The sequence below is a fragment of the Calidris pugnax genome, unplaced genomic scaffold (genome assembly GCF_001431845.1).
Source record: "Calidris pugnax isolate Ruff unplaced genomic scaffold, ASM143184v1 scaffold162, whole genome shotgun sequence".
NCBI classification, from domain to species: Eukaryota; Metazoa; Chordata; class Aves; order Charadriiformes; family Scolopacidae; genus Calidris; species Calidris pugnax.
The window spans coordinates 158,795-173,300 of NW_015090900.1; the positions used below are offsets into that span (position 1 = coordinate 158,795).

The following is a 14,506-nucleotide window of genomic DNA, read 5'->3' on the forward strand; positions in this document are numbered from 1 at the left end:
TTCTTTTTCCCTTTGTTTTAAGGCTTGTACCGGCTTGTCTCGTAAAAATCCTCTTCTGCCTTCCAAATCCAGTCAACATGAGTCACCTGCTGAGCCCATCCTTTGCCTCCTGGTTGCAACACGGATGACAGAAACCATCCAACAGGAGTGCTTGAATCCCTGATGAGTTTTGTTCTATTGCATCAATCTTTTTTTCCCCCGTTTGCAGGTGAGTTGCTCCAGAGCTGGTGCCTGGGTGGGATCCCCACGGCCGGCTCCCCAACGGCGTGTCCCTGGGCTCCCCCTGTGCCATGGAAGGCAGGACAGTGTGCGTGAAAACGGTACGGAAAAAGGTTATTCCCCAGACCTGCTTCCCTTACACATCCAGCTTTTAACCCAAAGATCCCCCGAGCCAGTATATTCGCTGCGTGTCTCGGCGTCTAAAGCGTTTTAAAGTTATGTTTTACAGGGAGGAAAAACCCCAACACCTCCGGAGGTTTTCTGCGGTGAGCAGCAAGGGAAGGGGAAAAAAGGGAAAAAAGGGGGTTAGCCTGTCAGTACAGTAACCCTACAGGAATGAGAGGAAACTAAGAGGCTTTTCTTCTTTCCTAATTTATTCCTTTATATATATCTGTATGTTGTTTTTTTTGTCTGTGTATTTATATATAAAGAAACAGCAAAGGACAAATCAACCCCCAGCTTTATAAAAAATGACAGCTATTTGGCACCGGGGCGTATGGAACACGTCCACCAAACTGAAACTAATTATCAGAGAGATGAATAACTGATTATTCCACTCCTTTATCCTACCTTTTTTTTTTTTTTTTTTTTTTTTTTTTTTTTTTTTCTTCTCGAATAACTGATTATTCCACTCCTTTATCCTACCTTTTTTTTTTTTTTCTTTTTTTTCTTTTTTTTTTCTCCTCTCCCCTTTTTACCCCCGAGGGGTTTCCCCTGGGTCCCTCCCTCCCGGGTCCCGGCAGGCAGAGGGTTACGGCTGCACCTGCCTGGGTGTACCTGTCCCAGGGCACCTGTGCCGGCAGCCAATCCCCCGCCTGCCAGCCACATACCTGCTCCCAAACCTCAACATAAATCAAACACTTCACAGGCAATGTCTGTCTTTAGCAGGTACTAAGAAGAGAGAAGTCATCGCAATTTGCCGGCTGCAAAGATTTGGAAACGTGGGGAAATATGTCTAATGAACTGGAGTAAGTAGAGAGTTTGGTTTTTTGCCCTTCTTTTTTTTTTTTTTTTTTCTTCTCTTTTTCTGTTTACCCACTCCTCTCTAAAAGCTTGAGTGTTTCTTCTGAGGCTTGTTTAAGTGCTTTGGGTCTGAATGAATTAGACTCCTCGGGATAATCCGGCTGCCCAGCTGTTTCCAAGTGGAAGTAAAAGAATGGGATGAGAGCATTTTTCAGACTTTCTGTTCCCCACTAACCTGTTGCTGCTCTTGGGAGGAATCACTTCTCGGTGTTAGTATTTGACAGCTGTTTAAAATCAGGATTTTTTTTTTTTTTTCCCCCAAGACTAAAATTTGACACATTGGGTTTCTGTCTAGAGACAAGTCTCTTCTGCCTCTATCCAACAAAATCTAACATGGGCTACGCTGAATGTGTGGTCTGTTGTTTGTTTGTTTGTTTTTTCCTTCGAAAATAATTTCCAAAGTATTTACCAGTTTGGGATGAGTTTTTAGTTTTTTAGGGGTCGGAGTTCTGTGGTGTTCCTTTTTTTTTTTTGCTTGTTTTTTCCTTTTTCCCCCCCTTTTTTTCCTTTTTCCCCCCCTTTTTTTCCTTTTTCCCCCCCTTTTTTTCCTTTTTCCCCCCCTTTTTTTCCTTTTATGGAAGATCTTTAGCTGAGGGCTGCCCTAAACAGATGGAATAAGACACCAGAGCCAAAAAAATTATGTTTTTTTTCCTTTTTCCCCCCTTTTTTTCCTTTTTCCCCCCTTTTTTTATTTTTTCCCCTTTTTTCTTTTTTCTTTTTTTTTTCTTTTTTCCCTTTTTTCATTTTTTTTCTTTTTTCCTCTTAATTTTTCTAGAGTCAATAGATTCACATTATAATTCTATTGAGCAATTATGATTGATTTTTAATTTTTTTTTTCAAATGAGAAAAAGCATTTAATGTTTTCTTGGTCCCGTCTAACTCTTGTTTCTGATCTTGAGCCCTCCAAAATATTTTGGAGGACTTTGGATGGTGATGGTCTGCATTTGCACAGCTATGCCGTGCCTCGCGCCTCTGGAATAAAAGCAAACAAATGTCATATTGGTATGACCTGGTGTAGTAAAGGCTGGAGGAATAGTGAATAATGGTAGTGAATGCTGCTGTCAATCCAGCCTAAAAAAGCTATCTAGGTATATAGCCCTATATGAAATCAATGTGTATAATAAAAAATATAAAGAAATATATTCAAGAAAAGAATATATAAATATATAAAGAAATATATTGAAGAAATATTGTTCAAGGTCAGGTTGGATGGGGCTTGGAGCAACCTGGTGTGGTGGGAGGTGTCCCTGCCCAGGGCAGGGAGGTTGGAACTGGCTGAGCCTTAAGGTCCCTTCCAACCCAAACCATCCTGTGATTCTGTGATCTGTCCATATATGCTTCTGTGCAGAGGTACGGTGCTTCAGAAGGTGTCTTTTGAAAGAAAAACACGTACCTGTACGTGTTTACAAGCCTGACAGAGGTGTTGTGACAGCTAATCTCTTAATAATTAGTAACCCTGAAAAGGTGTAGCACTAATTATTATTTTATGTAAATATTGGGATCTTTGTGCTTGGATCGATTAAGGATCAGTGCCTTAAATTTTCCCTTTCTGAACTCTTTGGGTAATTTATACTTGATGCTTTTAAAACTTAAGAGTCAGGCCATGTGGTTTACTCTGAGAATGCTACGGAGTGTTTGTGTGTGTGTACACGGTGCCGTGCAGAATTAGATTGATGTATTGCTAATTACGGACTGGGGCATTATGTTACCTGATGAATTACACGGTTGCTTGACTCTTCTCTTACTAACGGACTGTTAACCCCTGTGCCTTTCACATGGGGAAGGGGGAATTGATGGGAGCTGCTTCCCTTTTGTGATTCAGACCCCAACTCCCCAGGCAGATAAAATGCAGAGGCTGCTCTTTGCTCTGGGTCCCTGGGACAGATCCCGGTGTGGGGCTCTCTTTGGTCACAGAAGGCTCTGTGCAACCTTTTCCATTAGATTCAACCTGAGGATACACTTGGAGATTTCTGAAAATTTCACTTTAGTTCATTAACCCACAGCTGGGAGGGGAAAAAAATTCTCTTGGGAGTGTAGAAACTCCATCCCAGTGATGCCTTGTCAAAGGGGCAGGGACAGGCACTGCCCGGCTCCTCCTGAAACCTTTTGGGAGCACAATGGGCCTGGAGCACCTCACCCGAAAGCTGCCCAGGGGCTGACAGGGAGCAGTGATAGGAGATAAGGGAGCTGGGAACTTGGTGGTACCAAAGGCATAGCTGAGATGTTCAGCTTTTGGGTTTAGTGCGAGGGAAAAAGGTGTCACCGGGGGAGGAGGACCCTTGTGAAGAGCTGCTAAAGCCCAACGTCTGAGCAATGGGGCTGCTGCAGTAGCTGTTAACCTCTGGTTAATCACCCAGGGTGTAGCTTTGTAGACATCAGTGGAAGGAAAGGGCTCTTAGGAGCAGTACTTAGAGGATCTGATAAGGGCAGCAGTGTCTGTGTGTCTCCAACAGCCCCCACCATGGGCTGAGCACAGAGAGGACCGATGGGAGCTGTGACATGTGCCCAGATGTTGCTGGTCTTACGGGAGCTGCGATATCCCCCCTGGACTGATGCCATCACCCAAAATGACAGGGAGGGTAATCTCATCTCTCCCTTTGCCTCTCTAATTTCACAGAAAGGACTGGGAAAAGGCTAGCGTGGCATGAGAGAATTGAGATGTTTTGCCTATTATAAAATATTCTAACTGATAATTTCCATAGTCTTCTAAATTGAACTTATGTCTAACTCGGCGATGCGTGGGCTTGAAAGAGTTAACCAGGAGTTACTCCCAGTTGTGGTTTTGTGGTCGAAACCATGATCGCCAGAAGCAAATTTTTGTCATGCATAAGGTGTGTTATTAAAACTTGAGTTATGCTCCTGGTGAATGAAAAGTTAAAGCCCTTTTATAAAATCCTGGCAGTAAAGCACACAAGGGATAACCGGGCTGGAGCGAGGTACGCTTTCAAGGGAGACGTGGGCTTTATTTTTTCTTAAAGTTATGTAAAGAGAAAGGGAGATTTGTAAATTAAAGAAACAACAATCAAATAACTGCTATGCAATTCGCAACAAAGGGGTAAAAGCCCTCTGAATAAACTCCAGACTCAAAGCAGAGATAAATCAACATTTACATAGTATCTCCGCTTTGAGGCTTTGGGTCACATTTTCAGGCGATCGGTACATCTGGTGTTACCAAGAGAAATGTGTGGAATAAAGACAGTTAACGCTGATGGGGATCTGCTCCTGCTTTGTTCAGCCTGCTGTTTGAATTGTTGATCATTGTGAAGTGTTCATCCCAAAATGCACTTGCTCTTGCATTGCACCTGCAAGCGCTCGGTGACTGGTGGGGAGAGCTGGTCGGTGCAGGAACCAGGATTCATCCTCTGGGATGATAAAGGCAGCAGCTGAAAAATAGGTGAATCAGTGGAACTGGTTACATAGCAGAGGCTTCTGTTCTGGCTGGGGCTCCATTGCAAACAGACAAGGTTACAAAGGCTTGGAAGATAAAAAAGTGTCCTGGCTTCTTGTTATTCCTTGAGCTGTTGTGTTGTTCTGGCTGGGGAGCGTAGCTCTGATCCAAAAATGGGTCCTTGTCCCCAAAGTGTTCATAACCACAAGCGTTCAGAGGAAAAGACCAGGCATCATTTACCAAAGTGCTTGGTTCCCAGGTGCCAGCCACCTCCTCTCTCAGGTTTTTGTCTCTTTTCACCATTCTCTCTTTGCTGTCTGAGCTGTCATGTTGCTCTCCAGAAGTGTGTTGTTTAATAGGCTTATACCTAAAGTGGGATGAGTCGTATTTGTTTGGCAAAAACATTGTTTTAAACACATTATGCTATTTTTTTTTTATTGAATAGCAAAGTAAAAGGCTTGCCTGGCCATGGAGGACAGTGTGTACTGGACACTCTGAATCAGAATACATTAAACAAATTAGGGTGTGCATAGAGAGTACGTCAGCCAAGCGCATTATAGATCTGGACAGCCTGAAAAGTTCCCTCCAGGATGGGGGAAAAAAAAGAGAAAAACAGAAGAGGAGAGGCCAACCCTGGCTGTGTCTCACCAGGTCTGCACATAGTCCTCCGTGCAGCTGAAGGTACCGCCGCTGGTGGACATGGGGCAGGGACAGTCCTGGTGGGGCAGGAGAACAAGCCACGTGGCGTGAGGCTTGTGTGGAGTGTCCTGCCCTGACACACGCTTCGTGTATCCTCTTGGGCAATTTACTGGAGGACTCATCCACCTTCAGATGGTTTAAAGCCAGGTGCCAGGTTTGTTCACTGGCTGAATTTGCAGGTGATGGGGAGAGATCAGCCCATCCCAGCCTAAAATGGGAGGATGGAACTGTCCTCTAGGCTCTTGGAGGAAGCCTCCTCTCACGTAGGAAGCCTGAGACCCAACGCTTAAATCTGAAGTGACAAATACTCTCTGAGGTTAATATTAATCTCTGCTCTCGCTGCTTTTTTAAACGAGTGCGGACGTTCACACAGAAACATGTAACATCATTTAGATGTTACTGCAGAATCCTCTGACAGGAGGTCACGAGGGGAGTACACAAACTGGAGTAAAACTGGGCTCTGTTCTCAGTCAGCACCTCTGGGCCCTGCTACAGCACAAATGACCCATAATAATTGATTACTAGATTAAAATCAGATTACCTGAAGAGCAGTAAAAAAGAAACACACTTTGTTGCAAAAGATTGCATATCCCTTTAGTGCTACTACTGGGGTTTTTTAATCCAAGTCTTATAAAACTGTGAATTTTTAATATTATTATTTAAAGGCCACAGCTCTTGGAATCAGTGAATATAAGAGAATTAAAAAATAAAATAGCAAGTAGCCAGGGTTTTGGATATGGAAGCTGAAGGGGAAATCCATAAGCACTGCAAACAAAAGTAACTGAAAGCACCTAAACTCTTGGAATTATGAAGCTCTTTTCATCGTGTGTAATCTTTTTTTATGGTGTTTGAAGGACTGGGAGCTTCAATGCAGTGTCTGTGTGTCTGTGTTATGTGTTGGTGGAGATGAAGGTTTGTATTCATGAATACATGTATATGTAAGGTGTCCTTATCTGTCCACAATGAAAATCAGAAGGAGAGTGAAGTTTAGACCAGCCCTTCAGGAGTGCCCGGTGGTAGCAGATGCTCAGGGGCTGGTTTTGGTGTCCTCCCTCTGGAGGCAGATCCCCCTGAGACTCAGGACACCCCAAATCTGCAGCACCCGACACCATAAACTGCTTTGGGAAAAAAATGGGCCGTAATCCCTGAACTGCGAACTAATTCTCTGCTGTAATTTGTTTTGTGAGGCAGGGAAGGCACTAAAGCACAGATCATTTGTGAAATGCGATTGTGTGGGTGGATACCTCAAGGATGATGTTATCAGGTAAAACACAATACCAGCTGGTGTCCCCCAAACATCACTCAATGCTGAATCCTCTCATGGAGCCCTTCAGGCTAGAAAGGCAGGAACCCATCCAGTGCTGGCAAGGGTGTATGGCAGAGGTTCAGGTCTGGTTCTGTTCTCTCATCTTGACTGAGCAGCCTCGGAGAAGTCATTTTAATGTCAATCCCAGTGCCTCAGTTTCTCCTCCTGTGATAATAAAGAGCTTTAAAAGCAAGGACTTAGGCTGGTGTAAAAATGGAGGAATTCTGAGCTCAGATCTTGGCTTTGTGGGTCCTACAGGAGCTGTAAGTGACCCCAGAGGGCCAAGAGACTGGTGAGTTACTGGCGTATTAAGCCTGTCCCTGGAAGGTTGTCTGGCTCCACCACACTTTGGCTTCAGCCTGCAAACCATCCTGAGGGGTTTCAGCTCGGAAGCAGAGCTGGGGTGGGGGGTTTGGTTAAAGAGCTTGGCAGGGTTCTGTCTCCCCCAGCATCGTCCCACTCTCCAGCCTCCTCCATCCCACACGGACGGAGGATGCACCACACCTTCCCTGCTGTATGGCCGGAGCCAGACGCAGGGAGATCCCACCTTCCTCTGCCCTGTGTCCATGCTGAGGACTCTCAGCGCCCTTTGAAACAAGGGCCACTTCTCCAAGATGCTCATGGTGGTCCCTTTTCTTTCCATCCCAGCCACTACACACCTCTGCTCCGTGCTCATTAAATGCAGGTGGATGCCCTGCTGGGTGCATCTCTGCTGGAGGTCTGGATGAGTGCGATGGGGTTGTCCTGTCCTGTTCGTGTGCCACACAGGCCTCCTGTTTCCAGGAACAGGGAGACACCTGAGAAAATACTATCCAGAGAAAATAGTACAGTCCTGTAGGCAGTGGAGGTCAGGGTCCATGAGATTAGTGGCCTCCTGAGCCTTTGACACCTATGGATCGACACCGTATTGTCCTTGGCATCTAGGCAATGCTTCCATCATTAGTCTGTGTGTTTGTCATGTTTCTTTTTGTGTTTTGTTTTGTTTTTATTTTTTTTTCCTGGTTCTGTCTCTGTCTGGATTTTTGCCCAAGTGTGTGAATGGGCCTGTGACTGTGCTCACTGGTGGCTCTATGGTCACGTTGTCTTCAGATGTGCTTGTTTATTGAACTTGCAAAGATAGGATAAAATCAGAATTCAGCTGGGATGTTTGGATTTAGCAACAAGGCCACTTTGTGGGATGCTGTTCTTCCTTGGCAAGAGAGCCTGGTTTATGGGCTAAAATCTCTGCCCCAGAACGTAGTCATGGCAAATGCTGCTCTTCATCGGTGCTCTCTTGGTTAGACTAGATGATCTTAAAGGTCCCTTCCAACCTAGACAATTCTATGACTCTTGAATGTAGTGTTGATTTTTCCCCATAGTACCGATAAGAGGCTCTTGGGGAACATCAGGGCTGTTTCAATAGGGAGATGAGTGCGATACACAAAGCCAGAGCTAATGAAAGCCCTGGTGAGAACTGCCTGGGGTATCTCTGAAGTCCTGCAGACCAGGGTCTTTATTCTGTGGCTTTGAGTTCCTGCTGCTGGTTGCCATGGATTCTCTGTTCCTTTGACAATGTGATGTTTCTCTGTAGCCATTAGCATCTGGCATGGCTAATATTTAGATTGGAGGCCTAATCAGTTATAGGGGAGAGAACAAAGACAAGCAACACAAAGCTTAAAGGCTGGCAAAACCACCCACTGAAACCCAACAAAAGGCAAAAGGAATACAAGGCTTTCTTTCCTGCTTGGCTGATCTCCCCACCTAGACCCTTTGGGCATATTCTCCTGTTTCAGCATAGCCCTGAGTGTTTATTCGTAATCAGGAGGCCACTGTTATGGTAGACTTGGCAGATAAATAGGGGGAAACAGAGATGGGGTGGGATGGAGCTGGGGGAAAAAAGGGGGCTGGTATCACCTTGTGTCAAATTCTAAACTGTTTGGAAACAAACAGACTGCTCCCTTCCCCAGACGATGGGCTGCTTTGCACATGACCCCCAGGCTCCGGCGGGGTGAGTCTGTGCACACAAGAAGGGCGGCCGCTGGTCCCACGTGTTTGTGTTTCACTCACCCATCGTCCTCCCTTTGTCTGAGCCGCCGTGCCGAGGCGACTGCTGGCAAAAAAAGGAGAGTTTGTTTGGCCAAACAGAGAGCAGAGGGTTTGTGGTGGGCAAACACGGCAGAGCCCCACGGAGGGAGCACCGCGGGGAGCGATGGAAGTAAAGTTCATGTGTGTTTGGATCTGGATTTGGACATCTCTCTCCTGCACCTCTGCTGAGTTGGACGTTGGTTGTAGGAGGAAACTGGCATGAGGGTACGCTGTAGCTGCGTGAACTGAAATGCATCTGATGGCAAAAAGGTGCCTATAAACGTGTCATGATACCTGCTTATCTCCTCAAATCACCCTCTTACTTCAGATACTGCTTAGGCTTGTTGATCTTCTGGATGGGGGTCAGAGCAGACCTCTCCAGAAAAGCCAGCTGGGATGAAGTCTGTGTCCATCTCACCTGCAGAGTTTCATTCGAGGCGATTCACCTGGCTCCATTCAGATACATTTCAGTGACTATTAGGGATCAGATGAACTCTGGAGAAGAAACAAGATGGAATAAACGTGCAATCCCCATCACGTCACTCTTGTCCAAGTCGTCAGCTTGGCTGAATCAATGCAAGCTCACTGGGACCGATGCAAACTTGTATTCTTCATAAACTGGACACAGCTGCAGGTGGTTGAGACTTGAAGCACCCCCCTTCTCAACTTCCCACTGCCTACAGATTGCAGACCAGGTGATAAAATGCTAAAACATTGTTCATGCATTCAGTGGTTGTGCGACAAGTGACAAGGTGGGGAGGCAGAAGAGTCATACAACAAGGGAGGCTTCAGTTGAAGGCTTGAATGAGGGAGAAGACAGCTCCAAAGCATTTTTTCCCTGCAATATCTGTGCTTTTTTAAGCTCCTGAGTGCTTTGTTGCTACATCTTACCGCGGTGTGTTTATCTATGGTGATTACAAGTGATAGGAGCTGAGTCTCACCCTTGAGAGCGAGCCCTGTTGCTGCCTATTCTTCCTTGAGAAGATGGGATTGAGAGCGGGTGAGGATTCCTGCCCGGACAGGACCGAACAGCCCATCGCCGAGTCGAGAGCGGTGAAATCTGAGTCATGCCGATTGCTCTCCTCGGAGACAGCAGCGGCACTGAAGGGGAGGGAGGGAGGGAGGGCTGCGTGAGAAACGCTAAAGACAACGAAACTGGCAAAACACCTGGTTGAAGTTTCATGCGCGGGGTGAAACTGGTGGTAGTGCATCATCCCCGACGTGCGAGGGAGAAGAGGAGCCAGCTCAGCATCTCTCTTAACACCAGCACCTGATGGAAGCTGGTGGTGGCCAGAACCGTAACGTGGAAGGAGCTGCTCCCTGTTACCAACCTGAGCTCTGGTGCCTGCCACAACGTGAGCAAAGAAACCGGTGGGAATTGGGTGCCTCAGGCCACTGGCAGAGCTGGTACCAGCTTCTCCGCTGTGCGGACTAGATGTGGAGGGACTCTGTGTGGAAGCAACCTGTTCTTTAATAAAAAGGTGACAAGGACAGCAGAGGCAGCCCCTGGTGATGCTCTGGGAGAGACTGTACCATTCTAGGACCTGCTTGGCCAAGGAGAGCTCTGGAGTTTGATCCAGGAGCATCCCAAAGCTGTCCATGTGGGGTTTAGGTGTGTATTCCCTGCTGGAGACGTGGCAGCGAGAGAGATCAGTGCACATGGAGGAGTGAAGCCATCTTAGTTGAGCTGCCAGGGAGGATGGACCAGCATCTTTTACCCCTTCAGAGGTCCACTTCCACATCCATCCTGTTTCCAGCAGAGGAGCATCCTTTGGTGTTTCACCCTGTCATGTGGGCAGCTCACACAGAACAAGCTAGCAGTATCCATTGTGGTTGGCAATAACTGGGAGTTTCAGAGGTGCCAGATTGCTTTCAAGAGGAATTGTTGCTCTCCGAATGATTCACTTGAAAGTCTAGCCCAGGACTTATTATAAACATATGCAAAGTAGCTTAATGGAAATAGCATATTCCTTATAAAAATGCCATTTAAATGTAGCATTCATTACCTAAATTCCCATAGATTTTCTTTGTCTTTCCGTAAAAATATCACCAACTGAAAATGTTCTGCTCTTGGCAACTTTGGAGACTTAAAGAAATCCTCCTTCTTGTATTTTTTTTTATTATGAACAACTTCTGCTACTAAAACCCAGTCTGCTCTTCCTGACATTTCCATTTTGATGAAAAAAAGTGATTTTTGTCCACAAAAAAAAGCTTGCTTTTTATGATGAGTAGCCAGAGCCGTTGTGGTGACACCGTACACGCGTGTCTGAGGGACGTGGTATGAGTCCAGCCCCCAATTCTCCCTCTCCTCTGAGCGGGATGAACCCGGAGCACGGAGCAGCCGGGGGAAGCGGGGAGGCTGCCGGTAGGATTTGCTGGAGGAAAAGGAAAGATGACCAATGTTTGGGTAATTAAGTGTCTGACAGTTTATTAACATAAGATGGAGAGGCCTGGAGAAAGTGCCAGAAGAGAGGACAGGCAGGGCGTTATTTCGGTATGTTGCCTCTCGGCTCATGTAGTCCCAGCAGCCTCACCTCGGCCAGGAATTCTTTAGTGGAAGGGTGTTGTGATCTACCCGTCTGCTTCCCTCAAAGTAAAATCATATACAAATGATTGAAAAAAAAAACCTACCTAAGTTCTATTGGAACTAAACCAAAGAAAAATGGTGGGGTTTGGTTTCATCTGGGTAGGTCAAGTGGACGGTGAGTGATCCCTTACACTTGTGGGCTGCACTGGCCTTGAGCTCTAAATTCAAGGAAAAATGTTGCAGTCTCCTGATCATGTTGTATTGGAGTTTCTGACCAACATCCCACCTTGATGGTGCGTGGTCAGGCTGGTTGGGAGCGTGCTCTTGCTGAGGAAGGAGTGGGTGCAGACGATGCCGTGGTGTTTTGCATCCCTGGGGCAGGAGGAGGGAAGCAGAGATACCTCTGTCTCCCTGCAGGGCCCCACCAGAGAGACTCTGGCCTAATTTTGTACATAGCTACGGGCAGAGGAGTTGGTAATCCCAAAGATTCTGGGAGTTAAGGACTGGGAAAGCATCTCTTCTCCATTCCAGCAGTGCCTTTGGGAAGCCCTTTGTGTTTTCAGCTGGGTGGCATGGAAATTGCAGTGGAAAATGAGTATCCTTCATTCCGGTTCCTCTGTCTGGCTCAGTTTTAGGTCTGTGCGTCTGATGAAGAATGACACCATGAACTTCCAGAAATTCCCATATACCAATGAAGATGAAGCCTGGAAAACCTACCTGGAGAACCCCTTGACCGCAGCAACCAAAGCTATGATGAGGGTGAACGGGGACGATGACAGCGTGGCTGCCCTCAGCCTGCTCTATGACTACTACATGGTACGTTCCCAGTGGGGCTGGGGCTCTCGGGGAGAGTTTGTCCCAGGGGAGCAGCATGAAGGTAAAATCTGTGCTCAGCCACCTTAGGAGGGTACCCACGTCCTGAGCTCTCCCTGTTTTTTGTGCTATGACCCTCATAACACCTCCAGGCGTGGATTGCCATGATTATCCCCAGTGCAAAGGCGCTAGACTGAGGCACAAAGCACCATTTTACTCTAGGCCTGCCACCACGTGAGCCAAGAAACCGGTGGGAATTGGGTGCCTCAGGCCACTGGCAGAGCTGGTACCAGCTTCTCCGCTGTGCGGACTAGATGTGGAGGGACTCTGTGTGGAAGCAACCTGTTCTTTAATAAAAAGGTGACAAGGACAGCAGAGGCAGCCCCTGGTGATGCTCTGGGAGAGACTGTACCATTCTAGGACCTGCTTGGCCAAGGAGAGCTCTGGAGTTTGATCCAGGAGCATCCCAAAGCTGTCCATGTGGGGTTTAGGTGTGTATTCCCTGCTGGAGACGTGGCAGCGAGAGAGATCAGTGCACATGGAGGAGTGAAGCCATCTTAGTTGAGCTGCCAGGGAGGATGGACCAGCATCTTTTACCCCTTCAGAGGTCTATTTCCACATTCTTCCTGTTTCCAGCAGAGGAGCATCCTTTAGGTGCCTGGTGTTTCACCCTGCCAGTGTGGGCAGCTCAGACAGAACGAGCCGGCAGTATCCATCGTGGTTGGCAATAACTGGGAGTTTCAGAGGTGCCAGATTGCTTTCAAGAGGAATTGTTGCTCTCCGAATGATTCACTTGAAAGTCTAGCCCAGGACTTATTATAAACATATGCAAAGTAGCTTAATGGAAATAGCATATTCCTTATAAAAATGCCATTTAAATGTAGCATTCATTACCTAAATTCCCATAGATTTTCTTTGTCTTTCCGTAAAAATATCACCAACTGAAAATGTTCTGCTCTTGGCAACTTTGGAGACTTAAAGAAATCCTCCTTCTTGTATTTTTTTTTATTATGAACAACTTCTGCTACTAAAACCCAGTCTGCTCTTCCTGACATTTCCATTTTGATGAAAAAAAGTGATTTTTGTCCACAAAAAAAAGCTTGCTTTTTATGATGAGTAGCCAGAGCCGTTGTGGTGACACCGTACACGCGTGTCTGAGGGACGTGGTATGAGTCCAGCCCCCAATTCTCCCTCTCCTCTGAGCGGGATGAACCCGGAGCACGGAGCAGCCGGGGGAAGCGGGGAGGCTGCCGGTAGGATTTGCTGGAGGAAAAGGAAAGATGACCAATGTTTGGGTAATTAAGTGTCTGACAGTTTATTAACATAAGATGGAGAGGCCTGGAGAAAGTGCCAGAAGAGAGGACAGGCAGGGCGTTATTTCGGTATGTTGCCTCTCGGCTCATGTAGTCCCAGCAGCCTCACCGTAGATTTTCTTTGCCTTTCCATAAAATTATCAGCAACTCAAAATGTTCTGCTCTTGGCAACTTTGGAGACTTAAAGAAATCCTCCTTCTTGTATTTTTTTTTATTATGAACAACTTCTGCTACTAAAACCCAGTCTGCTCTTCCTGACATTTCCATTTTGATGAAAAAAATCTTCTTATGTATTTTTTTTATTATGAACAACAACTGCTACTAAAACCCAGTCTGCCCTTCCTGACATTTCCATTTTGATGAAAAAAAGTTATTTTTGTCCACAAAAAAAAGCTTGCTTTTTATGATGAGTAGCCAGAGCCGTTGTGGTGACACCGTACACGCGTGTCTGAGGGACGTGGTATGAGTCCAGCCCCCAATTCTCCCTCTCCTCTGAGCGGGATGAACCCGGAGCGGCAGGAGTCTGGCCCCCGATTCACCCTCTCCTCTGAGCGGGATGAACCCGGAGCACGGAGCAGCCGGGGGAAGCGGGGAGGCTGCCGGTAGGATTTGCTGGAGGAAAAGGAAAGATGACCAATGTTTGGGTAATTAAGTGTCTGACAGTTTATTAACATAAGATGGAGAGGCCTGGAGAAAGTGCCAGAAGAGAGGACAGGCAGGGCGTTATTTCGGTATGTTGCCTCTCGGCTCATGTAGTCCCAGCAGCCTCACCTCGGCCAGGAATTCTTTAGTGGAAGGGTGTTGTGATCTACCCGTCTGCTTCCCTCAAAGTAAAATCATATACAAATGATTGAAAAAAAAAACCTACCTAAGTTCTATTGGAACTAAACCAAAGAAAAATGGTGGGGTTTGGTTTCATCTGGGTAGGTCAAGTGGACGGTGAGTGATCCCTTACACTTGTGGGCTGCACTGGCCTTGAGCTCTAAATTCAAGGAAAAATGTTGCAGTCTCCTGATCATGTTGTATTGGAGTTTCTGACCAACATCCCACCTTGATGGTGCGTGGTCAGGCTGGTTGGGAGCGTGCTCTTGCTGAGGAAGGAGTGGGTGCAGACGATGCCGTGGTGTTTTGCATCCCTGGGGCAGGAGGAGGGA

The 14,506-nt window shown here is 46.7% G+C and overlaps 1 protein-coding gene across 1 annotated transcript in view; it reads left to right on the forward strand.

Moving 5' to 3' along the window:
- The first annotated feature begins 1,060 nt into the window (after positions 1–1,060).
- GRHL3 (grainyhead-like transcription factor 3) overlaps positions 1,061–14,506 on the forward strand; it is a 42,020-nt gene continuing 28,574 nt past the window's right edge. Inside the window, exons 1-2 of the mRNA XM_014948638.1 lie at positions 1,061–1,187; positions 11,856–12,042. Of these exons, the coding sequence (XP_014804124.1) occupies positions 1,171–1,187; positions 11,856–12,042 (204 nt within the window). The 5' untranslated portion in view covers positions 1,061–1,170. The remainder of the gene's footprint in view (positions 1,188–11,855; positions 12,043–14,506) is intronic.